General features: G+C 36.3%; 1 protein-coding gene across 3 annotated transcripts in view; it reads right to left on the reverse strand.

Moving 5' to 3' along the window:
* The window catches only part of Epha3 (EPH receptor A3), a 361948-nt gene extending 334935 nt beyond the window's left edge, over window positions 1–27013 (reverse strand). For 2 of the 3 annotated variants that reach the window (XM_060370614.1, XM_060370613.1), the window contains exons 1-2: window positions 26788–27010; window positions 7321–7385 (exon numbers count right to left, since the gene is read on the reverse strand). In XM_060370614.1, coding sequence (XP_060226597.1) covers window positions 7321–7385; window positions 26788–26875 — 153 coding nt within the window. In that variant the 5' untranslated portion in view covers window positions 26876–27010. Of the gene's footprint in view, window positions 1–7320; window positions 7386–26787 lie in introns of all 3 variants that reach the window. The other variant, XM_060370615.1, reaches the window with a different exon arrangement.
* Between the last annotated feature and the right edge of the window lie 635 nt (window positions 27014–27648).

Below are 27648 nucleotides of genomic sequence, written 5' to 3' on the forward strand. Positions count from 1 at the left end.
ATTTTTTTTAATTTTATTATTAATAAATACTAGGTGAGAATATTGGAGCGCAAATTAATTTCTTAAAAATTGAGATTAAATAAAACAACACAAGTCACTTACAGGTTTCCTTTATTTGAAATTCCAGTTCTATATACGAAAACAGAAAAAAGCAAGGTGTTGTATTTTAAAACAAGCAGTGTTTGAAAAATTCTAATCCAGTCTTCCCCAATCTAAATAGCTTTGATACAGAGATGATGATTCACCCAGAAATTATAATTTTAGCAGTGCATGAAAGAATGAATTCTATTTTTAAAGCACTAAAAATATAACATTTTAATTTTCATAAATTAAATGTTTCTAGAACCCAGCTTTGATCATTTCTAACATTATCCATAGCCTCCCTTATTTCATGGTGCCTTTTGTTTCAAGGAAAGTTTCTTAAACTGTAAAACTTTGTCAGAGTTTTCATTTGACCAGCGTACTATTGAAAGTGACAGATCTGAAGCAGAGGCAAGACAGAAGACTTCCACGTGACCAACAATCACATATCATATGTGTCACAAATTTGATTTTTCTGGATCAGCTCTTGAGCTGTGATTCACAAAGGAAACTCCCAGGGGGTTGCTGCTGACACTCCAATGTCAAAATATTTTTTTTCTGCATTTCAAACCTCATCAACAAAGTGAAAGTAAGAAAACCAGGAGACTTAGGTATTCTGACTTCACAGATTCAGAAATATTATAATTCTGTGAGTCAACACAAATTCCACTGTCTTGGGACTCAGTAGAGAGATTGCTTTTCTTATGCACACTTATTCTTTATTCTTTATGGTTTTGTTTTCATTTTAAGCATTCACAATTCTTTAGCAAAAGGGAATTTATTTTTCAGTATTTTAATATCATTATAAATTTCAAAATAGGATCAACTTCAGCTGATTTTGTTTCCAACTGTCTTGCAATACATGGGCTTGAATTAATTAAGTATATCTTCTAGTAAAGCAGTTAATGCAATTAAGGAAATACAATAAACAGAGATTATACAAAGATTATAGGACAGGATATTTCATAGAAGATAAAACAACCTCTGCCTGTAGCATGCCTTTAATTTGAAAGTAGAACAAAAACTAAGAAAACAGCTTTCACAAAGATATTGCTTTGAAATTCTGTAGGTCAAGAATGTTGGTTTCCAGTCTGGTTTTGTGGCTCTATTTGGGTTCTGAAGATGCTCCGGGGACTTCAGACTTCACGGGGAGGCTTGACAGAGTTGTACCTCTCTGCATTACCCTTTGTCGGGAAGAAACCCTTTCTCAGAAGTGCCTGATGTTCTGTTCCTGTGACATTGGCCTTATTCCTTCCTTCTAGTCTCAGTCTCTATCGCGGCAACTATCATTTCTGAGAATAGCTCTCAGATAAGTTAACATGAACCAATGAAGTGGCCAGTTCCCAGAAGCACAATGAGAGTGTGAAACCTGTAGGATCGCTTTATTTTAGAGGACAGAAGAAATCAGGGAATTGGTATCAGATACTCAACAGGTTAACAGGCTGATCTTCAATTTGCCATTTTTTTTAAGTGCATTGACATTATTGCTAAGCCACTAGTGAAACCTAAAAAAATCTTAATTGTGTAGTTAGCAATGTTGATAGGTCCTCAGTTCTGCAAACTCTTCATCACTTGTTTTCAGAGTATATTCCTCCTAAATTCCTAGACCCAGTCAGTCCACATTCTCTCCCACATTTGAGTTTCTTTCAAGCACTGCTCATGGTTCCTTCCTGATTATCTGATAATAAAGTCTATACAAAGTGAAAACACCCAAGCTTCACTTGCCTTGAATTTTTCTTCTGTTTTGATACAGAAACGAAGCATATTTGCTTAGTAGACTGACTTTTACATCAGTCATTTTTAACTATGGATTGACCTATAAGTAAAAGTTTTGAGGGTTGTATTGCATATGCATACATATATATGTAGACATATATGTGTGTCTAGGTGTGTTAAGATGTTCTAAAGGAAATAAATAAACAATTGTAGAATTACTTTTTGAAAGTGCTGGCTATGATTAAAATGCAGGATTCAAGTACTGTAGTTCATGGAAAGGTAATTGCTTGTATCTAGTTTATAAACTAAACAAATAGTGTCAGGCACTATGTAAAACTAAACCTTTCATTGCATTGTAATTCATAATTTTTACAAATAAGTCCAAGATTCAACTTCATAATTAGCTTAATGATTTTTGTGTACAGAAGACTATATTGTTATAACCACACACAGGTCTTTGAAAAAAATTAGCACAAGCTTAATAATATAGGCAGCATTTATTTCTGTGTTTTTAAATATTTGTTTCATTTTTAATAATATTTCTCTCTCCCTCTTTTTCTACCTCTCTCTCTCCTTCTCTCTCTCTCTCTCTCTCTCTCTCTCTTTCTCTTTCTGTGTGTGTGTGTGTGTGTGTGTGTGTGTGTGTGTGTGAATATGTGCTACATATTTGTGGCTGTAGGTAGAGGCAAGATACATTGTATTACCTAGAGCTGGAGTCACAGGCAGTTGTGAGAGCCCTGGCTTGGGTACTAGAACTCTAAATTATATCCACCAGAAGAATAACACGCACTCTTAACCACTTGAGCCATTTATAAAGTCCCAGTATTCCTCCGTTGAGGGACATCTGGGTTGTTTCCAGATTCTGGCTATTATTAATGGAGTTGCTACAAACATGGTTGAGCAAATGTCTTATTGAATGGTGAGGCATCTTTTGGGTATATACCTAGAAGTGGTATAGCTGGATCTTCAGGTAGCATTATTCCTAATTTTATGCGGAAGTGCCAGATTGATTTCCAAAGTGGGTGTACTAGGTTACACTCCCTCCAGCAATGGAGGAGGGTTCCCCTTTATCCACATCCTCTCCACCGGGCATCATCCCTTGAGTTTTTGATCTTAGCCATTCTGATAGGTATAAGGTGAAATCTCAGGGCTATTTTGATTTACTTTTCCCGAATGACTAAGGACATTGAGCATTTCTTTAAGGGTTTCTCTGCCATTCTATATTCCTCTGTTAAGAATTCTATGTTTAGTTCTGTACCCCATTTTTTAACAGAAAGTGTGGAATATTTACACAATGGAATACTACTCAGCAATTAAAAACGAGGAAATCATGAAATTTGCAGGCAAATGGTGGGAACTAGAAAAGATCATCCTGATGAGATAACCCAAAGGCAGAATGACACATGAAGTATACTCATTCATAAGTGGATATTATCCGTATAATATAGAATAAACATGCTAAAATTTATACCCCTAAAGGAGATAAGCAACAAGGAGGACCCTAGGCAAGATGCTTAATCCTCAAGCAGAAGGGCAAACAAGATAGACATAGGAAGTAGGAGAAGACAAGGAACAGGACAGGAACCTTCCACAGAGGACATCTGAAAGACTCTACCCACCAGGGTATTGAAGGAAATATTGAGACTCATAGCCAAAGTTTAGGCAGAGTACTGGAATCCTTATGGAAGAAGGGGGAGACAGAAAGACCTAGAGAGGTCAGGAACTAAACAAGGAGAACAACAGAGTCAAAATTTCTGGGCCCAGGGAGTCCTACAGAAACCAATACTCCAACTAAGGACCATGCATGGAGAGGACTAGATCCCCTGTTCAAAGGAAGCCCATAGGCTGCTCAGTTTCCAAGTAGGTTTCCTAGTAAGGGGTACAGAGGGCATCTCTGACATGAATTCAATGGCAGGCCCTCTGATCACCTCCCATTGGGGTGCAGCCTTGCTAGGACACAGAGGAAGATGATACAACCAGCCTTGATGAGACCTGCAGATAGAAGGGGAGAAGGTCCTCCCCTATAAGGGGACTAGGGAAAGGGCATAGAGGGAGAAGAGGGAGGGTGGATGGGACTGGGGGGAGACAATGGAAGGGGCTGCTGTGAATAAATTGTAATAAAAAATACATAAATAAATTTTAAAAAATTCCAGTATTCTGTTTTATAAAGTATATTTTTATAAGATGGAAATATTCTCATAAGAAAATGATAAAGGCTAATGTCAAATTATAGATGCTAATATCAAAGTATGAATACATGTTTGGGAAAATGAAAGGTGAGAAACAGAAATAAAATACATGAAGGAACGAACTATGTGTGGATGCTCTCCCATAATAGTTTAAAGAAACTTTAGAGAGCTCTGGTGATACATGCATGCCCTCCAAAAATTAATTTCAAGTTTAAAATGAGTTATTTGCTTTTTAAATTTTACATTTCAGGACATTTGGGGTTTGTGACAGTTGTACAAGTGAGGTTAAGGAACAGCTGACACACTCTTTCTTGTCTCTTTAGTTACCATATGCAGCTCTTGAGGGCATGTCACACTAATCCCCTAAGCATGGACTTCTCAACTTTGGAGCTGTCCTTTTTGTTCTGAGGGATGCCACGTTCATGGCACAGTTTATAGCAGGACTCCTGGCTTCTTCCACAAATGCCAGTACTGCCCCTTTCTTCCAGTATGCCAATATCTGCAAACATTGCCAAATGTTCCTGTGATGCAAAATCAAAATTATCTTCCTTCCTCTTCCCTTCATCAACTGTTGTAAATTGATTAAGTATGATTTTGAATGATACCAATATGGTAAGCTATTTCGCCTTATTAGTTTTCTCAGAAGGCTAAACTCATTTCACTGAGGCAGTACAATGAGGTTCACCCTTATCTACAAGAGTTAATTAGTTAAAATAAGACATTGGGAGTTGTTTCAACTTTACTTATTGAATACTATATTTCAGATAAAAAGCTTTCAATAATTTTTGACAATTGTTTTCTTAATAAGCACTTAGACAAAATGATTCTGTCTTTATTGAAGAGGGATGGAAAATATTAGTAAGCAGGCAAATGACAAATAACAGTAATATCTACTCTAGAAGAAGAAGCAAGAAGATTGTGAATTCAAGATCAGATTGGGCAAGATAGACTGATGCAAGGTATGTAGTGGGACTTTGTTGCAAAATCTCAAAAATAACATAGAGCAGAATAAAGTAAGACACTGGACATTGAACTCTGGCCTACACACACAAACTTGTACACATGTAAATGCCACACTTCATAGACATATACATACAAACATTAACCAACAAATGCACACACACAAATATGTAAAAACAAAAACAACAAAAATTTCTCTCTCTCTTTTTTTTTTGGCCTGAAAATTATGTGATACACTTCAAGCCACTGACCTGAAGTTTTAAATATTTGAAAGTAGAAAATCATGTCTGCAAGATCAACAGAGGAAATAAAATGAAAAAAAGAAAATCGCTGAGGGAAGCTGTATTTTTTTGCACTAAGACAGAGAAAACTGAAAAGTGTACGCTGAGGAAAAGAAGGAGGCAGCCTAGACCAAAAACAACAACAACAACAACAACAAAAATAGAAATTAAGACCTCAAGTTTGTGCTGAACAATCAAGTGAGATTAGAACACGCTGAGATACAGAGTCTGATACTGGAAGTCTGAGGCAATACTGATAACTTCCATTTTCAATTACTCTTATTAGCTGATAATGTTGATTGACCTGTCTGCCACACCTTTCATTACAGGATTTTATACAGTCTACCCTCAACACTCAACCTATAACTGAATATACACAACCCTAACTTATTTTATCATAAAGTCTTGAGATTAACCATGGGTTTTGTTAAATTAAACAATCAAAGAATGAAATAATGTCTTTACCCTAATTCTTAATATGTAGAAATCTATTATCATTTTAAAAGGAAAACATATGGTAGAGTGTTGTTTTGGTCTACAAATTAATTTTAAGTGTTTAAGAAAATAGCTGCATATGTACGTATATGTGTTAGTAAAATTGTCAGTATGGAATTCATCTTTCTTATATACTTAAATAGTTGGCTTCCACAATATATCATTGATAGGATGGAAAAAAACCCTCAAAAATATAAAAGCAAATTTAAGTAGTAGTATAAAAGTTCTCCAGCTCAGTCCTGAGTTTCAATTTATTTTTCTGAAAATCCAAGCTGTGTTTTATCCCAATTATTTAATTCCTTTACACCTAGGGGAAAGACAATTCCTGGCTTATTTCATTCTCTCCCTTCCAAAGCAACATGGAAGTCTTGATGATGGGTTTTGGCATTTTGTCAACGTCAAGGTGCGCCAGAAAGAAAAGCAGATACGAAGGTGACAGATGGATGAAGTATCCTTGACAGAAAACATCCCTTTGTGAAGGGACAGTTGATAGTTCTGTGTAAGTCAGTATGTTTAGGCATCCAAATTTAAAGATGGGTACCAACAGTAAATTAAAGTAATTAAAATCACTTTTAAAAGATTACAACCACAGAAAGAAAAAAGCATATAAATGTGTTCCTATAAGAAATATTTAAAACTGTTTACATTACATTCAAGCTGTGCTCACAAAGAAAGTATGCTTAAACATTGATTATAGTTTGAGAGGCATGAGAATTTTCCAAAATACAAATTTTCCAAATGTATGATCCCGTTTTTGCCAAATAAATAAATAAATAAATAAATTTTCTGAAATAAAATTGTCATTATGAACATGTGAGGCACCAAAAGCCATACACCCTGGTAAACTGTGCTTGAATTGGCAAAGTCTGAAATGTATATAAAAAGTTCAGAAGTTAAGGCAGTACTGTTTTTTTTTTCTTTTCTTTTTTCTTAAGTTCTTTACTAATTACACTTTACTCACTTTGTATCCCCCCTGTGGTTCCCTCTCACTTCCCATACCAATCCCTCCCTTCCTCCACCCTTTGCATGCATGCCCTTCCTCAAGTCTACTGATTTAATATCTAAATAAAATGCAGTTTTAAAACCATCTGGACAGGTGAAAGATAATCAAAATATTGAGGAGAACATATGCTTCCACAGCTGAATAATGATTTCTTTTATACTTAAGCTTGTCATCATGTTTGATTTTTAAGGCTATAACTTGGAAAAATACCATTACCAAAAATGCACTTTGATTATAACTTGGAAAAATACCATTACCAAAAATGCACTTTGATTATAATGTGAAATTTTAAAAAGTCTTGTCAAAACATTTATCTTCCCCCTATCAGAAAAAAATAAATAACTACATTTAGATTACCTATAAAATGCCAATAATAGTTTATCACTCCAGTACAACCAGCACTCTGACATTTTCAGGAGTTGCCTGCATTGGATATCAACATTAAATTGTGCTGGTACATAAACAAACATACTCATCAATATAATTTTTCATCAGTACAGAGCTTTCATCAAAAAATAACAATGAATAGTCTTTACTCTCTTTGAAAAAGGCAAAAGGCAACATCACACTCATTTCAATGGACTGTTTAACTCACCCCGTGCGATGGGTAGGAGATCCAGCCCAGTTCGCCTTGAATTGTTTTTGAATCTAGTAGATTAACTGTAAGAAAAGACAAGTACATAAGGAATGTAAGTACAACAAATTATTTTTATTGCTTCTTTTAACAATGTCTGTTTTGACTAGTTCTGTCTAATAAACACTACTGTTCTTTTTGTTAGAAATACATGGAAAACATAACGAGCAAGCTACAAATAACTGTAGAGCCAGTTAGTGGCTCAAAATTGGTTATGGTCTTTTAAATTTGTACGTTTAGTACACATTATCCATCAAATAGTGATTCATTCTGACACAGTGATACTTTTGCAGGGGAAACAATAGAAATGCAAAATAAGTAAGACAGTACTTGCAACATGAAATAACTGCAAAGAAACGAATTTGAATCACCATACGAAGGTTACATAAACTAAGCATCTATTATTAATGTGAACCTGAGCAAGAAATCAATAAATGAGAATTATATTTTAAAAATGTAAAATATGTCCATATTAAAACACAATGTTGGGGGTTGGAGAGATGATTCAGAGGTTCAGAGCACTGGGTGATCTTCCAGAGGTCCCAGGTTCCATTCTCAGCAACAATACCCAGTTCCATTCCCAGCTCACAACCATCTATAATGAGATCTTGTACCCTCTTCTGGAAGGCAGGCTTACATGCAGATAGAACACTCTATATTTAATAAAGATGAATAAATCATGTTTTTTAAACCTACAACATTAATACCCACACTGTAAACCACACACCCATGTGGTTGCTGTTCTGAAAAATGTACTACACTCTATCAAAATCCCAATTAAATTGTCTCAAAGGAAACTAAAAATGTGCCACATATTAAGAAAGGAAGCATATATCAAAAATTACTAAACATTTCAAGAAACATTCCTACATGGGTTGATAGACAATCAAATACAATAAGTGTCTCTAAAACTCTTGACCATTTTAACTAAAATTACAAAACCTGAAATTGAATTCTCACCTTTGTAAATGAAGAAAAAACAAAAATTTAATCCGTTTCATTTGAAATTTTTAATAGTTAAAAATAACAAATAAAAAAAATAACAATAGGGTGTCTGAATTAGTCATATTACACTACTAATTATATACCTAGACTCCAGTATATGTAAGTTAGCGTGCAAGTGTTCAAATGAAACTTAAATGAAATTTTACCATCTGAGATGACAACATTCCCCTAAGAACCATAGACCACCTAACAAAAACTCCAACAATCGGCATGAGAAGCCCTCTTTTGAGTTGCTGGTCAGAGTTGTTAAAAAAACTCCTAAATTATGGGCTATTGGTACTGTTGTTTGTTTCTCCTCAGAGGTGGAAGGTAATCTCTACTATTGCTGAAGATATCATACACTTAAGAACCAGGGCACAGATGCCCCTGGGTTAGACCTTACGTGAAAGCTTTCTCCTTGAAGACTGCTTTTTATGTTAGCAAATGGAGACATGTAAGATTCTAAAGGAGGGAAGCAACCAACAATACTATCTAGCTATAAGCCTATGAATCACAGTGACAAAGCACGGCACAGAAATCCTAAGGGTGTGGTAGTGTCATGCATACCTTGGAGGTAGCCACCAGCTCTCCAACTGGTCTTCACTCAAAAAAAAAAAAAAAAAAACCGAAACGAAAAGTAAAAAAGAAGAAAGAAAAGAAAAGAAAATTCATGGCTGGCATTGGAAACCTAGCCAGCTGCTATCCGGGGCTATCCAGGACTAGCGAAATCATGGATTTTGGAGAAGAATCTATAACCATCACTTTACTAAACTAGAATAATTCATAACTACATTCTAAATATCTGTCCTTATGCCCACCAGATAAGTGTAGTCATTACTGCTTGTCAAGGAAACAACTCTGAAAAATATGGATACTTTTACAAAACAAACAAACAAAACCCAACCACTCAAAATGTAGGTATTCTGAAGTCCAATCCCAGCTCATACATCTACAACACAGCTCCTGCACCTGAGGCTGGAGGATAATAGCTGATGTTAATGAGGGAAAAGACCAGACTAATCACATCTGCACTTGGATTCTGCTCAAAGAACAGCTAATCCAGAATGAATAATAATACCACAAAGTCAATTAGGTAAGTGTGTGGATTCATTACAATATTTGCACCTCCTCGTAAACTGTGTTTTTGGTGTAGTTAATTTATGGTGAGTTCAGAAAATAACACTATTACTCACAAGTTTGATCCTGTTATCTACCAAACATTTAATTTTTTCAGCCATGATCATCTTACAATATTACTGTACTAATCACATCATATTAATATACTTTGAATGACTATGAGTTTATAACAAGCTTTGGAGACAGTGTTCTTGTAAAATTACTACATGGAACAGATCCTCTTTGACTTCTGAATTGTATTTATAATCAACCGTCAACACATGACCTAATGGTGGAGACTAGCTGACATCAAAACCCTTTTTTAAAGTTCTTAATTTAAGTTTATATGGTGTCTCTTGTTTGTATACGAATGAGAACAACACAGTCCCAAGAATCATAAACACTTTAAAGTTAATTGCTGAATTGGTAATTCCATAACAAATCTCCAGTTACATGCAAGCAGTCCTTTTACAGTGACTACTCTGCATTCAGTACATACTCTTCCTGAGATAATAGATAAAGTCAGGGAGGGGGTAAGTATGTGAGGTTAAAACCTGTGTGGGAGTTTTCTGGAGCATCTTGACTAAATCTCAGATGGAACATGATGTTCTAATTACCATATTTCTATAGGTAAGAATCTTGGGTATTGCTACTTTCTCCTCTTAAAATACATGAAGATCCTGTAATTTCCTCTCCTGTCTTATCACCATTCAAATGCCAGCGGAAGGAGTTACCCGAATTGTTTTGTAAAAGTGCCACATTATAGTCTGAGCTTAAACACAGCTTGTAAGAGGGAAGGATTATTTCCATTTCTAGAAAACTTAAATTCAAATTCGATTTTTAATGAAGAATTGGGGAATTGTTCCTGCAAATTGTGAGGGTCTGTGAATTATTTAACTCTCAATTGTCTGCCTCATGTCAGTTAACTTACGAAAGATCTAAGTTACTCTTTAACACATTTCAAATTCCAATGAATTGGTTTTCATATATTTTCCTGTGTCATATGAAACGTTATTTTAACAATGACAGAATATTTTCTACTCAAAAAGCTATATGGCATATGTTAACCTTTTTATCTTAAATAATCTCTTATAATCTTTTTTTTAAGATTTTTTTTTATTTATACAGTGTTCTGTCTACATGTGTGACAATAGTCCAGAAGAGGGCACCACATCTCATTATAGATGGTCATGAGCCACCATGTGGTTGCTGGGAATTGAACTCAGGACCTTTGGAAGAGCCACCTCTCCAGCCCCTTACCTTAACTTTTAAAACTGAGATATTTTAAAATTGGAAACATTTTCAATGTTGAGATTCTATGTTAGTGAGGTTTTGGCAATAAATTTTTATTTGGAAATCACTGTTCTAAGTCTAGAAGTATGTAGTTTTGTATTTAAACATATTTACCATCTGCAGTTTTACCACTTTTAAATAGAGGTATATGGATAGGCAACGGGGCTTACGTTCTTGAGATGGGGAGGCAACTCTCCAGCTTGGGCTTCACTCTTAGGTGAGATCTGGTAGACCCAAGAAAGTGTGGTATTTAATGGAAATTCCCATGTTGAAATTTCTAAACTAGTTGGAAATTAGTCCAATTAGAGTAAATGTATTCAAGTTGGTTATAAGAAATTCTGTCGAAGGTTTGGTTATGAGTCTTAGTTTCTGCTTTAATACACTGCTAGGTAGAGTCTTTCAGAGGCCCTCTGTGGTAGGCTCCTGCCCTGTTACTTATTTTCTCCTACGTCCAATGCACATCCCATTTGTCTTTCTAAGTGAGTATTGATCATCTTACCTTGGGTTCTCTTTTTTGTTTATCTTCTTTAGGTGTATAGATTTCAGTATGTTTATCATATCCTATAGGTCTATATAAGTGAGTATATACCATGTGTGTCTTTCTCCTTCTGAGATAACCAAACCTTCGGCAGAGTGCAGGGAATCATATGAAAGAAGGGGAGTTAGTATGACGTGGAAAGGATAGGAGCTCCACAAGCACCCAATATATCTGGGCACAGGGGTCTTTTCTGAGACTGATACTCCACCAAGGACCTTGTATGGATATAACCTAGAACCTCTGTTCGGATGAAGCCTGTGGTAGCTCAGTAACCAATTGGTTTCCCATAGTAAGGGGAACAGGGACTATTTTTGACAGGAACTCAATGGCAGGCTCTTTGACCTCCCCATCCCCCAAGGGAGGAGCAGCCCTGTTAGGCCACAGAGGAGGGCTTCACGGCCAGTCCTGAAGATACCTGATAAAACAGGATCAGATGAAAGTGGAGGAGGTCCTCCCCAATCAGCGGACTTGGAAAGGGGCAGAGAAGAGATAAGGGAGGGAGGGTGAGGTTGGGAGGGAACGAGAGAGCGGGATACAGCTGGGGTATAGAGTTAATAAAATGTAACTAATAATAAAAATAAATAAAAAACAAATTCTGGCCCATGTGGGTTCCCTAATAAGGGGAACATGGACTGTCTCTGACATGACTGTCTGGCTCTTTGATCACCTCCCCCTGTGAGCAGCCTTGCCAGGTCACAGTGGAGGACCATACAGCCAATCCTGATGAGACCTGATAGGCTAGGGTCAGAGGGAAAGGGAGGATGATATCCTCTGCCAGTGGAGTGGGGGAGGGGCATGGGAGAAGATGAGGGAAGGAGGGTGTGATTGGGAGGGAATGAAGGAGGTCATTACAGCTGGGATACAAGGTGAACAAACTGTAATTAATATTAAAAAATAAAAAATTAATTAAAAAATAAAAATAAATAAAATGAAAAAAAAAGAAAGACATTCTGGAAAGGAAGAAACCTCCCTGTCATTCTTGCCACTAATTTTTACTGTCACTCTTTCATTATATTGCACAGTTGAATTATAGCCACCATTCTTTTTTCTTTTTCTTTTTTTTGTTTTTTTGTACTCTCTCACAACAAAAAGTTTAAACACAAATTTCCTTCTTTACTGGAGATGTATCTTGGTGGTTGCCTAATGCCCAAGAGCTGATCCTCAACATTATAAACAAGTTCATTTACTATGACATCACAAAGAACTGTCTGTATCAAGAATTGTCTCTATTTTCTCTTATCATTAATAGAAACACATTACATTTCTTATAAAAAAAAATCACTTTATTGACTTTTTGTTTTGCAGAACTGTAGATTGCCAAGCCTCACACAAGCTAAGAAAGTATTCTGCCTTCGAGCTTCATTCCAAGGCTCAAACATGAAGGTTAGAATCAAAAGTTAAAACAAATGTTGTCAGATGTGTGGATGACTAACATCTCCTGAAATAAATCTCTCGAGGTTCTACTCTTAAAAAAAAAATCCATGAATATCTTAACTTTTTTCAAGGACTTTCTAATATCTGATTGAGAATGGCTTCTTGCCCACTCATGAAGACTGGCACCTAATGTGATATTCACAGCTAGACATATTGCTTAAGCACTACTATGTACAAACAGTGTTAAAATTTGTAAAAATTAAATGATACATGCTCTTTCTAAAGCATATCTTTTCAATTAGTGCATCAATACACTTTGTGGTGATATAATGGTTTCATTTCATGAAAATATTGAGTTTTTTATAATTATCAAATAATCACTTCAAAGTGAACATCCATTTATAATAGCTAAAGAATTTCAGATCCCTCTAATAATAGACATATTTTCTTGTAAAGCCTTCATTTATAAGCAGCCTTTATAGCCAGTACCTATAAAATCACTGCAACTGAAGGCAAGAATATCCTTTCACTACCTTTGCTTTGACTCAAGAGTAATGACTTTCTCTTTTGCTCATATCATCACCTCAGTTACATAAGCCACATTTCTTACACACTTATCTTTATCATTTTCATCACTTCCTATTATGATAAAGAACACAGCTTTAGTTTAGGTTACAGAGACCAGAAGGTCCTTTAATCTGCTTCTAAATGATACTTAAGCAGCCCAAAGAGAAGAAAATGACATGAAAAGCCATACATTTTTTTCTTGGTATTGTAATTCTCTATTTAGATCTCTGTCATAAATAATATGAATTAAGCAATCAAAATTCATAATTTGAGCAAAAGTTAACTATAACTCAGCTTTTTTGTCATTTTATTTGTACATATTGGGCTATTCCTTTGAATATGAAATGACACTATGCTAGTGACAGTATAAAATGTTATAGATATTATAGATCAAATGTTTGTAAAAATTCCCAGAAACTTATGTTAAATATAATGTGTATATCAACATATAAATATTTACTTAAAATTAATTCTCAGATTTCTAGATAAAATATTTATAGGACAAAATTGGTGAAACTCAACAATTTTAAAATTTGTTATTTTTTAAATCTTTTGTTACATGTTATGTTGAATGAATTTTGTGTGTAATATAAGATTTCTGGACAAGACATTATACTAGAAAATTATTGTTCTTACAGACTTTTCCTCTTAAAAATGAATTTTGGCTTTAATTCTCTACAGAGCTTAATTGTAAATAGAACTGCGATTACATGCCTTGTCTAAATTTTTACAACTAGGAGAGACTGTCTCTAAATGAAAACACACAAAATCTTACCACAGGACTTCCTGTTTACCCGATTATGTAGTTCCAGGAGGTAACAGCTCAAATTGCATTGTAACAGACACTTATACAGGTGTAAACTGTACCATTTTTAGGAACTGAGGAATTTCTTCTCTGTCTCTTCTAAACAGGAAAAACAAAAACAAAAACAAAAAACCTAAAGATTATACACTGACAATGCTAATGTCCCCCATGAACCTATCAAAATCTCAATTGGGGCAATCTGTCATAGCAAATCATCTTTTCTTATAAACTAGTGAGAGTTTTGTCAATGAAGTTTTAATAAACATATAGCCTCAAGTGTTGAAACCAGCACAAAATAGCAGGGTTCTGTTTCTGCACACCGACAACTAATATATGAGTCATTTAGACCCAGTCCCTGTTTTAGACCTATTTTCTAAAATGTGTCCAACAATTCAATATCCATCCCTAAGTATAAATGGCATATTTTCAATGCACACTTTCTCTTGAAATGTTCTAGAAACAAAACAACTTCCTTACTTTCAACTAAGAAAAGTACTGTGAAAGATTAGAAAGTAAAAAATGAAAACATTATCCAATTATGGTATAAAACCAATAATTAAGGCAAATAGCATTTTAAACATCTAAACAAATACAATGCCTTTTATAAAAGGCAAATGTGGCACATTTTAATCAAACTATCATAAATCTTGATTATCAACCTTCAGATGTTGAAGAGAAGCTTTGTTGAGTCAGAGTTTGACAGATGTTTGTGGAAATGGGATGGAACCAGTTCTACTATAAGACTCTTTTTTGAAATAAAGAAAGTTCATAGATGTTCCTTGGAGATAAGGAATCTAAACCTTATCAACTGAAATAGCACGTTAGTGAGGAAATAAGTTACATTTCAACTTAAAAATAAACTCTGAACATTGTAATATCTCAACACATTTTTTTTGCAAAAGAAGTTAATTTCATTATAAATAAAGTATTTGAATTATCTGGGAAAGCTAGAAGCAAGATGCAGCTTTGGCTTCTTGATATTCAGGAAGGTATTTAAAAACCATATGTTACGGATTTTGCTAAAGACGATACGACTTTGAATGATAGCTACACACACTTACACATGTAAACAGGTTTTTTTTTTTGTATAGAATACATTTGGATTCTTATAATAATCTACAGAAGATCCATCTATTTCAAAACTCCAACCATTTTCTTCAAATTTTAGGATTATGGTGTCAATGGAAAATATCAAACTGACTGCTGGGGACAGTCAGAAAACATTTCATTTACTGATGAAAGGGAAGGTAGAGTTCAAAAGAACTTCAGTGTGGTTTTTCTTGGTGGTGTAATTACATTGTGAAGAGGGCCTGCAGAAGCTTCTAGTTTGGGATGGTCCTTTTGTGCTGGTCACATGTGTTTCCAATAGACTCACATGAACATATGCATGCATGCATATCCAACACAGAACTTACATTCACCTTACATCTGGGCTTGCTGGGAACATTTCTCAATATTCAGCTTTTCAGATGTATTTGTGTAGTATGAATTTGTTTAAATTATTAAAGTCTAGAAACACACAATAGAATCTAAAAGTCTTAGTTATACTTATCACTGTCAAATGAAGTGCAGCACATAATTTATCTTTTCTAGATGCTCAATTTGCAACAGTAATACACATCCCTCTGAGGGTTCACGTCTTAATTTTCACTATTTCATATAAATGTCATTGCATCATTTTTATCTAAGAATTCATTCCAGTATTATCTTTCCCACCAGAACTATTTAAATAGGCATAGAGCATGTCAAAACTTATAATATTTTCCAAAGTCTAGTCAGAAACTAACCATTATCTTCATATTCTTTGTAAATAGATATAAACAAGGCCTTGCAACTATGAAAGATGAGTTTTTGCCTAAGAAATTTAGTTTCCAATACGGTAAGATTGAGATTGAGTTTATGATTCAAGACTTTTTATTAAAGTTTTTATTTTATTTTACTTTATTTATGTGTTTGTGTGCGTGTGTGGAGCATAAGTGTACTGCATGTGTCGGGAGCCAAAAAATTACAGAAAAGAACATCAGATTCCATGGAGCGAGAGTTACATTCCATGTGGATGTGAGCCACCATGTGGGTGCTGAGACCTGAACTTTGGTCCTCTGCAAGTAAAGTGAGCATTCTCAAGCACCAGGGACTCTCTATACTCTGAATTTCCTATTTTTAAATTTTATTTATTGTATTTCTTACAATTTATTCATGTTATACCCGATTGTAGTCTCCCTCATCTCCTCCCAGTGCATCATCTCTTCTACTTTCCCCCAACCCCTTTGCCCACTGAAGAGGGGAGTCCTCCTCCTCTGCTTATCTTCTGACCCTAGCTCATCAAGGACTCTGAACTTTTATTATTAACATTAAGTGTTAATAACTCTACTACAGCTACAAACCTGATCATTTAAAGATCTTTTGTAGATTAAAAAAAAGAACTATTAGCATCTTTATACTTTTTTTGCCTTTTTCTAAGTTATAAAAGTATTTTTACACTAAAACACTTAAAATAACTTTAAATATCACTTTCAAGGGTAAGAAAAAAGCTATCTGTACACAAATGTTTAAGAAAGGCAATTGTATCTCAGAATGTAGGTAAACCACCATTGTCATTATAGATTAAATTGACCAGCTCAAACACCTGAAATACATATAATTACCCATGAAACAATTTGTTTTTCATAAAACATGGACATTAAAAGCTTCTAGTCGAGGCCAGAAATGTTGATAACACACAGTAAAAGCTCTTGAGTTTTTCTTTTGAGTTATCACATGTAAATGAGTCTTATCTATGGTAACACACACTGAAAAAGTAAACCAAGAGAAAAATACTATGCTTTTAAAAGTATTTCTATGATTTCACAGTAGTTAAATTTAATATGAACTTTTATACTTAAAAGGGGGCAGCATTTTAATTTGTTGCTTTACTTTGGGTAATGATTTCAGTTTTGTTTTTGTTTTTGTTTTTTTCTTCTTTTTTATTCTCCTTCTTCTTTAAAAGCAAAAAGTACTTTAAATTACTTTGGCATATTTTTGGGGAAATTGTCATTATTACAGACAGCAGGGGGAAAAGATCAATTAGACAATGACAAAGAACAATAGTTTAATTTTTAATCTCACTGACAATTTATTTTTTCCGAATAAAATTTAGAGCTTCTTGTGTCCATAATGTTTATACCCATCTATAATATTTTTGTCACAGAGTAGGAACAGCTCAGTATTTTATTTTTTTTTTTGGTAAGAGAACCCTATGATTGGCAAAACACACATACACACGCACATGCACACACACACAGACACACACACACACAGCCTCATGCTGCAGACTTCTCCTTAGAGTACCTTTGTGCTTATCCTAAGGATTAGTAAAATGAGTCACATGGAAGCCATTCCAAATTAGTTTCCCAGCCTGGCTTCTCCGTGTGAAGACTGTCTGCCATCCTCTGCATTAAGAGACCTATCTTAAGAGAGTCTTATAATGGCACTTCTCAAAAGACATTATCAATGGCTAAACCAGGTCTGCAAATCAGGAAACGTGTTAACTACTAACAAGTGATGTTATTTCCTGCAGGCATTCTGAGGAAGACTGGAAATGTTAACTTTTTCTGGGGATTAGAAATCAGCCAACTTTGTCAGCAAAATAAGAACGAACTGAACACCTCATAGGGCAGGTTTCCCTGTCACCAGGCCTCTAGGGCTTATTCATCTACTATTCTTGATTACTACTGGAGAAAAATTAGTTCTTCACAATTTCCAGAAGAAACAATTCTGATGTTAACTAAGGGTACCTCTTGGCAGCCAAACTGAATGTTGTTTTCCAAGTTAGCTTTGTCTTTTTTAAGGCTCAGCTATGGTAAAGACAGCTGTTTTGAAAGCAAATAAACCCAGTTTGGGAATTTTTATGTATCTATTTCATTTTGTTTAATAATTTATTTTCAAGTGTTAGATATATAAAAAAACATACTTTGCCGCATTATTTCGAAGTCCAGATTTCCACAAGTTTTGATCTCACAGGATATTAAAAACTAAATAATAGAATTCAAGGGTTTTATAAATTCACTTATGACTGTATTTTTAAGTCAAGTTTACATTTTCCTTGATTTAGAAGTGTTATCCAAACCCATACATGAATTGTAAAGACCACATTTGAGGAAAAGAATTACTGACTTGTTTTCCAGAAGTCAGAGTGGGGAAAGGAACTGTCTGCTAAGTGCTTTCTCTTTTGCCAGTGACTGAGCGGCTGTTTCCCTTTTCAAGAACTGAGAAAATAGCAGACAACATATCAGAGTTAAGTTAAAGCCGGAGGTAGTGACCCACTTCTACAATCGCAGCACTTGGAAAAATCAAGTTCAAAGCCAGCCTGAGCTGAAAGCGACCATGTTTCAACAAAACCAAAAATCAATAAATAACATTTAAAAATGTTAAACATTGACATTACAGCAAGATAAGAAAGATACTTAAAAGAAGCTTGCTTTCTTACTCAGAAGCCTGATGTCATCAATATGCTATTTTTGCTCTTTGGCAGGTAAAGGGGATTTATTGCATCAATTAATGTTAAACATGTGTGCTGAAATTCTCCATGAAAAGCATAATTGCTCCCTACTTAATTTGCTACTTTACAAAGTGCTCTTTTAGCTACTTTTTTCCCCTTCAATAACTCCCTTCAACATGATGCAAGTATTTTAATGTAAACAAAGATAAATCACTTAATTTTATTTTTTTCACCTTAAGTATTATTTTTTTTAAAAAAATCTCTAAAATGAGAGGGGTTTCCACCTACATTTTGGAGCATGGTCTAGTTCTCCCTCTTCCTGATTTTCTGTGGCAATCCCGAGTCAAGTCCCAGGGCTCCACTGGCCTTACCACTTGCTGTCTGCATCATCTTTCTCTAACTTACAAATATTCATATTCATTAACTAACTTCCAGATAAAAATAATTTATGTGTGCCCCATATTTGGAAATTCACTCTTAATGATTTAACATAATTTCTCCCGCCAAAATTCTGAGGATTCTTGAAGTTAATTTTTCAAAGTCACAAAACAAATTAGTTCAGCTGCAGAAAGCAAGGCTGACCGTCTAGTACTGTCCTAGAATGAAAGGATGCTTCTCAGGTACACAGGGTTTGCATAGAGGAGAAAACAGTCATCATGGGAATCCAGAGACAAGCTGCAGCCTAGATCCAGGGGTATGTTGCTGTGTCTGTTTCCTCAGTTGTGTCTAAGAGATGCCCTAGTACTTATTTTAAGTGTGACTGATGGAAGGTCCTGAAAGAATGACAAAGAGACAGACCACTGGGGCAGTGAGGTTGCAATCCAGTTAGGGAAAGAGCCTTGAAAACACACTTAGCTACTGGAGTCAGCCAGTATTTTAAGAGGAATAGTGAGGGCCTGACGCAACCTCAAAAATAGCAGCAGCAGTCAACCATGAATCCACTCGGATTACCCCACTTTAAGGAAACCCTCTATGGCCCATTTGCAATTTGCTTTCAAACTCCGAAGAGAAAAATGGTACCAATCTGAGAGCGGACTTGGGTGGGATTAGGGGGTGGGTAGGTTGAGGGGGAGGACCTCGACATTCCGATTGTGTAAGAGGAAGAAGGCTTATGGATCAGTCCTTTAGCAATGAGGAAGGAACTAGCAGGTGGCACCAGCGGGTGACTTTAAAGAAAACTAGAGAAGAAAAAACAATTCCTTTATTTAGAAACTGGAAGGCAGGAGACTGTGCAAAGAGCAAGAAATAGCAAGGAGAGTCATTAGGGGTCTCTCTGTGTCTCACCTAAACGAGAAGATGCATTTCCAGCATTTCAGGAAACTGTTGGACCCTTACCCTCCGCCCCGTTCTGTCCCCTGGTGAGCAGATAAAGGTAGATGGAAAAGACACCACCGCGCCACCTCCAGACGCCAGTTTGAAAGGTCTGGTTGACAGCAATGGAGGAAGCAGCAAGGAAATCTGAGATCTGTTCTCCTGCTTAGAGGGGGATTTATCTGGGGGAGGGGCGCGGGGGAGAGAGTGGCGTCCCGCGTTCTCTGGCCCTGATCTGGCACAGGTGGCCACCAGGTGGGGAGGAGCGGCGCGGTGGCAGCGCGGAGGCTGCAGGCAGAGGGCGCGCGTTCGTTGCTTGCTAGATAGCAGCGTCTGCAAACTGCCGGAGGAGCTCTGCGTCCCAGTGCTCTCCTGGCTGCTGCAGGAGCAGTTAACCACAGCAGCCGGCACCGCAAGCCTTGGGACGCCGAGTGTCTAGAGCAGCCAGCATCCCTCCGCCGCGCCACGGCTATCGAAACTCGGCGTCCTGCTCCAGATACTGTCCCTTCAGTGTCCGATTAAGGAAAAACTGCAGGAAGAGCTCCCTGGCCCGGAGGGCTTACAGCTGGCTGCTCCACACCCTGGCTGGGTTTTAAAGAGAAAACACTGAATGGGCTGGGGAGGGAAGCAAGCGCCTAGTTTCCTTGGCTGCATTGGTCCCTCTTCAAGCAGATAGGGGTTAGGACACCCTGGCGTGGGTGTGATGGCAGGGAGGGGTGGCTGATTCCTGTAAGCACCCTACAGCTACTCCCTGTAAAGTGCCAGAGTGCTAAGATTTTACTAGGGCATATACTTTTAGAACTTAATAAACAATCAGATGGGGGCAGTGCGACGCGAAGAGAAAGGGGCGCACAACCCAGTCCCTGAGGAAGACTGTTCACAGCGGTCTGTTTGTACAGTGCTGCGATTTGTTTCCCCACTCCTTCCTCACCTATTATTCTCAGTTCACCATGTTGCTTTGGATTAGGTGGATTTTCACCCTTTGCTTTGACTAGAACAGCAGGACACGGTTTAGAAAATGAAAGGGGTGGGGGATGCGCATTCAGGGCTTCCAGTTTAATAACGTCACTTCAAGTTTGAAGCTTTATTTGCTGGACTGGTTTTGATTCCATCCACCCTCCACGTGCTCATACTAGGCTTTCAGAGAGGAAAGCAAGCTTTGGCTCACACCCTTAAAACTTCCCTAGACAAGGCTTTCCCTTCTGGAGGGGGTGGGGGAGAATAAACGTGTAAACTTGAGAGGAGAAATAAACAAAGGTGCACACACATTTTTTTGAATTGTAAGTTTTAAGGATTTAATAACAACTGATTACCCAGGTGATTAGGTGATAAATGTCTTTTAAGCAAAACCTTTAAATGTCATCATTGGCTTTAAAACCTCTCCTCTCCATCTTTGTAAACAACTTTCTTTTCACTTGCAAGAACATTCTTTGTAGTAAACTATGTTTTTAAAATGTATTTCAAAGAAAATTGGTGGGACGGATAATAAAACTTCCTGAAGTTCATATTTTTCTTGGGTGGGGGCTGTATCTGCTAGGTTCAAAGGACCACCTGACACTAGACAACCACGAGCAGAGTGGCAGAGTTTGAAATCAGGGACACAGAAGTAGCCAGTCCTTTGAACACAGGAGCAATGGCTTCCAAGAGTGATGGATTAATGGTTTGGAAACTGTTGTATTTTATTAATATCACAACGCTGTTTTTACTGTTAAAGACATTACAGCAGAATTACCTACAGTCTAAGATCTTTTTCTTTCTTTTCTTCTTTCCTTCTTTTTTTTGTGAAGAGTAAATATTTAATCCCAGCTTTCTATATACCTAGAAGAATAATATAACAAACCTTTCACACCAATCAAACTCTTTATTTGAAAAATGTGTGAAAAGCTACTTGCACACTTGGTAAAAGCCCCTTACTGACCCTCAGTGGTGATAAAATCCAGATCTCTTAAAACAACCAAAGAGAGACACCCGAATCTGCCCTCAATCTCTCTAAAGCAAGAATTGAAAGAGCAAAGTTTATGGGATATTTTACAGACAAACGTGCATGTTAAAAAATAAAGTTGGGGATCTTGACAAAAAACTGTCTTAAAAGTTTGTATACTTCCAAGAAATACGTATTTCTTTGTACATCTAGTATTTATGCCAAACAAAACCATTGGAAAATGACTCAAATCAAAGGTAAACCACATCACAGATTTCTAAGTAAGTACTGTCTGTAAGAACTTATCAAGTTTTGATGATTTGTGGAAAGTTTTATTAATACTTTCTTGAAGATTTTATGACTTGGAAAATGTAACTTTCAAGAACATTTTTTTGCTGCTTCCATTTCCATTCAAGCCACTAAATCATATATATTGTAGAAATATGCTATGCCTTAAAAATCTTTTGCATATGTAACTAATTATTTGATATTTAAAAGCTGTGTATATTTTTTCAGAACTATTTCAAAGTTCTCCTAAGAAATTGAAGATTTAGGGATCTTTGTGAGGAAGAAGTATTTTGAAATAGTATTAAAAGTGATTTGACCATTAAAGAATATACAGGACTCTGAATGTTCAAATGGGGATAATATACAACCAAGATGAAGAATTTTATTTACTTTTTTCTTTAAGTTTAAATAATTAAAGATCAAATTAAACTACCACATTTTATAACAGCAGAGACAAATCATGATGAGAGTTAAGTAACAGAAAACTTTACATGAAACTTTCTCAAGTTACTACATCCTGGTAAATACTTTTAAATTATAATTTTTATACAATGCACTTCTGGAATGGGCGTTCTGATGTTTTTCATGAAAATTTTTCAGTGTGTATTAATTTATGAAGAAGATTAATTTCTGTACATAATAACCATGACAACACGTGGCAATGTCTTTTATACAGTTTTCCTTTTATAGGTCCAATCACTTTAACTTATAAACATAACTTTTCACTTGAAGGGGAGAAGAAAATTGTGCCCATAACAGGCTCAGTAGAAAAAATAAAAGGCATAAAACTGAAAATTTTCATAGCAATGGTAAGGATGCTTTTTATGTCTAAATCCACTTTACTGGTCAGAATATTTTCTATTTTAAAGGAATTATTAATTTTTCACTTCTGACAAGAACTCCTGTCAAAATGAGGTGACTAAAAATGTGGTATTAAAGTGAATATTTCCTCACTTGCATTTAATGATATCAGTATTGTTCTTCAAGAAGATATAGATTCAAAATGAATTAATTTTATGATCAATTTTAAGAGGTTACAAGAAGTTTCTTTTTGGCACAATCAAAATATTATCATAGCAATTCAGATTGTCAGTAAAAGCTTAAACAAATTTGCTGATAATCCTGTTAATGACCTAGGTCAAGTGTTAACTGTTGTGGGTTATAAAGCAGTGAAATTAAGGTTTCTCCTACCTCCAGGCAAACAGCACAGTTATAACTGTTGGGGGTGGTTCAGGGGCACTCTATTAGGAGAACTATTAAATTACAGAAATGTATAATGCATTCAGTTATTTAGTCTAGCATGAAGAAATGCTATTAAAAGCAAATGTAAGCCCTCTTTTAAAAAGCCTATAAAGATGACATGATAGCTTAGCTCTCTGTTAATGTTTCAATCACAAGGAGTTTTTGACGATGAGAGTTTGTCTACATTGAAGGTGATGTTGATTCAGAAAACAATTTTTACAAAGAGGAAATCTATGATTTAAACATTTATTGAGCCAACATATGCCTACTACTCCAAGAGAAGCATGTAGCATATATACACAAGTTTTATTTTTAATCTCCGAACAGCCTTGTAATCTTCTCTTAGCAGAGATTTGTGACAAGGCGAGCATTTCCTAGGCTGTGACTTAGGCGCTCCAGGAGAGAGTATCCCAAAAAGAAGTGTGTAGGTGTGTAGGCTGAATTTTACTGAACCGTGTTTTTAAAACTCTCATTTTTATTATAGAGCATGTAATGGGTAAATGTGAATCCGATTGGTGAAGACTGTTGGGCGGAACACGTTGCATACAATCTTGAATAAGCAGCGCCTTTTGCTTTAGACAGCTACAAATACATAGTGTGTATGAAGAGTACTCCATACACTTTAAAGTTGGCTGAACTAATGAGTGTCGACCACTTCACTCTGTATCAAGTTTTAACTTCTTTCCAAACATAGTTTGCCATTATCTGAGTTCCTGCAAGGAAACAACCAAGCAAGCAAGCAAACAAACAAAAACAGAACAAGTTTTACTGATAAAACAGTTCAGTACTAATTTCACTTTGAAAAGTAAATTATTTCCTACTGGGTATCTCTTCTTGTGCCACGTGAGAGGAAAGGACAGATCATTGTTAGCAAAGTCTTTATTCCCTAACTCCTGTGTGGAGTTCCAGGCCAGGTTTTAAGTGATTCTGAAAATCATGTATCTCTATTTTCTTCCAAAAGACCATGAAGATTAAGTAGCACTTGGAGTCACTTTCTTGAGATCACAATGGGAAGCCACTGTAATCAATTGATGGACTGGAAAATTCACATCAAACTCTGAAGTTATTTTTCTTTATTTTGGACTCATGGAATTTCAATGGTTTTATTTAATTATCTCAATTTTTGTTTAAACTCTCATAGAGACAAGTTCCTTAGCAATCAGCTCAATGGCCTGGTTTTGTTCTCCCATTTTTGCTATGTCTAATCCCATAATAGACAGAAGAATTAAAAATTCTTGTAAACAATGTTGTAGTGAAATTTTAAAACATAATATTCAGCATAATATTTTAAGGCTAATCAGTCTTCTCATACATTTTCTATGCATCTCATTATCTTCTTGTGTATCTTCAGTTTTCAAAATGCATTAGAAAGCTACATCAACTGGTTCAGTTTATCTTAGCTCTATGAGTCCAGGTTACTTTGTTAGAGGAATTGCACGGAAATTGTGGTACAGAGTTAAAATTATCACTTTCCAGATGACTCAACTCAATTGGTTAGAGCCAAGGTATTGGATAAATATGTAAAGTATTGCTGAAGTATTATTTAACTTAAACTATTCATTTTAACAATTGTTTTAAAGTGCTTATAACCTCATAAAGAAAATGAGACAGTAGCTACATGATAGCATCTGGAAAGACTAATCTTGTGAACAATAGATACATAAAAACTTTCATCTAAGCAAATTAAATCATATTGTCTGAGTTTTATGAGTATTTTTACCATTATAGATCTGTACTGTTAATTTGTACCTATTTCCATACATTATTCAATAATACATACATAAATTGTGGATTAAAGGCAATTAGGATTAAATTATACATATTTCTTTAAATACATATGCTTTTATATGAGTGTGAATAAGATTAAGGGTATTATTTTTTTGCAATTGAAATATAGGCTAAATTGGCCACAAATGTAATTTCATCTCTATCCTGTGTATCACTAATTCAGTGAGATCATTGTCTGGACAGTTTATATACATTCCATTTGGAAAAATGCAACCCAGGAATGGAATGTGGCAATTGTGTAGTTTTCTAGTTATTCTTAGTATTTTAATATACCTAGGAAAATATTTTAAAACACTTTACCACATTGCTGTGCTACCCATGCACAAATGACCACTCGTGTCTACTTCTTTCAAGAAGAATGACTAATCATTTCTTTCAAGTGAACATTTTAATTTGTGTTACTAAAAATGTGATTTGTGGAAAAGATGAGTTTTCCCTTCTCCATGATGAAAAGCTATTTCTTTATTAAAAAGCAAACAAAAATTAATAAAAGCAGCCAAATTGATAAAGGCAGCCAAGGCACCAAGAAAAGAAAATTAAACTGTCCCATTAGCCCTGAAAGTAGGTCATCAAACATTTGAAGCAGTCTTTGTACTGAATGGGTTTACATATATTTTTCACGTAGGCATAAATGTGAGGTATACAGATTTGGTCTGCAAAATATGTTAAGTGAGTATTGTACACCTACTACGCTTCCTAACCCCCGTGGTTCTCTATTTGTTAAGTTGCTCAATAAAATTCTAAATGCTAAAAATCATTAAGAGAAAATTAAAGTTGTGCGTGTTAAGAGTTTGAATTCACAAATCATAAGGACTAGATAATGAAAAGTATGCTCAGTACACTCAAAAACAACTCTTCTCAGTATTAGCCTCACACTTTGATCCATTGAAAATCCAGGGATGCCCATTACGTGGACAATAATTAAACCAACATCAAGGAAATGCCGTTAAGTGCTCATGAGCTGTCTTTCCAATTAGCTATTCAGTTATTTACTGTATCTACCCAGGAGCTGTTCATCAATCGATCATTAAACGCAGTCTCTTACTCGTATGAAAGCCCTTTATTGAAAAGAACCCAACTTCAGCTCCCTGAGTGTCCCTGCGAACATCACTGCTGTTAATATGCTACTCCAGAGAACCTGCACGTATCGCTGAGCACAGCACTGCCCGGCGGAATCCTCATCACTCAGATAAGGCGGTTGTAACATAAACATATCCACACGCGCGCACACAAACCTCGGCTCCAGCGAGCCCCTTTCCTCTAGTCCATTCACAAGCGCCAAAGGGTCTAAGCAGGAGCAACCTGTCATTATCTTTAAAACACTCCGCGGGATCTCCAGAAAGGCTAGCCTTTTCCTTTAAACTTCTCAGAGTACCACATGGTCATAATTAGAAAATAAAATACTGCCTTGGCTATTTGGCAATTAACTGACTGGGTTGAAAAAAAAAAAAAAAAAAAAAACCGGAGGGTTTTCTTTCTTTCTGCTTCAAATTGGCAAATGTAATCGCTTGAATAGCTATCAGATTAAAACCAGATTCATTTGTTTATTTCTTTATTTATTTTTAATGGTTTCTACAATCTCAATCCGTCTCCCAAAAGTGCTTTGGGATTGCTGCTGGGGCAAAGACAGTCTTTGGCTGCCACTGCTTTCCGGGCATCTTCGGGACCAGCGCGGCTGCGGGGGCTGCGGGATCCGCTCCGGGGCGGCGCGGTACCTGGCTTACCTTCGTTGGAAGGCTGTGGGCTCAGTTCCCCGGAGCAGCTGAGGACGCAGCAGCCGAGCAGGACGAGGATGGAGAGGTGACAATCCATGTTGCTGGGGCACCCGGCAGTGAGAGGAGCATATCTCCACGAAGCATGCCACTGATGTGAGGGGGAGCGCTCTGATTGCAGGAGAAGTTACCATGCTCCGCTCGCAGGCTGATGTCAAGTTTGACACTGGAGATAAGGAGGAGTCTGGCTGCCTTTCCGCGAACCCCGCTCGGGGACTTCGCTGGGTCCTAGTGCCGTCGCAAGCGGGAGCCGAAGAAGAGCGGGGCAGCCCCTTGGCTGGCCCTTTCACAGGGCTGTGGAACAGCGCAGTGGGGCAGAGACCAGGGTGTTGCCAATGGCTCAGAAAAACTGGAAGTTGTGCTGGGACAGCGACGGAGAGTGGTGGGAGCCGTGCCGTTATTACTGAAAGGCAGATTTGTTTGCTATACTTTATCAGTTGACAAAAGCCTTATGAGAGGTACTGTGAGCTGAAAAGAAACTAACGCTCAATAGATACGTCTATGCGTGTATATACGTATATATGTCTATGTATAGTTTTAAAAAGTGGGAGACATTCGTTTAATTATTATATAATAACAAGGACCATTACTATTATTCCCTCACTGCGTTCACTGTGATCACAGTTCTGTTCTTGGCTCAGCAAGACCAAAGGAGACATCCTCGACCAGAAAGATCAGGAAGCCTTTTCAGTCCGCCACATGGTATCAGGCCGTTAAAGGGATTTGACACAGCAATCTCAGCTCGCACAGGGCACAGCCAGGTTCCGAACGCTGAGAAGTAACCTTAGCCCTCCCAGGACAGTAGCCATAGTA

Source organism: Meriones unguiculatus, chromosome 17 (genome assembly GCF_030254825.1).
Source record: "Meriones unguiculatus strain TT.TT164.6M chromosome 17, Bangor_MerUng_6.1, whole genome shotgun sequence".
NCBI lineage: Eukaryota > Metazoa > Chordata > Mammalia > Rodentia > Muridae > Meriones > Meriones unguiculatus.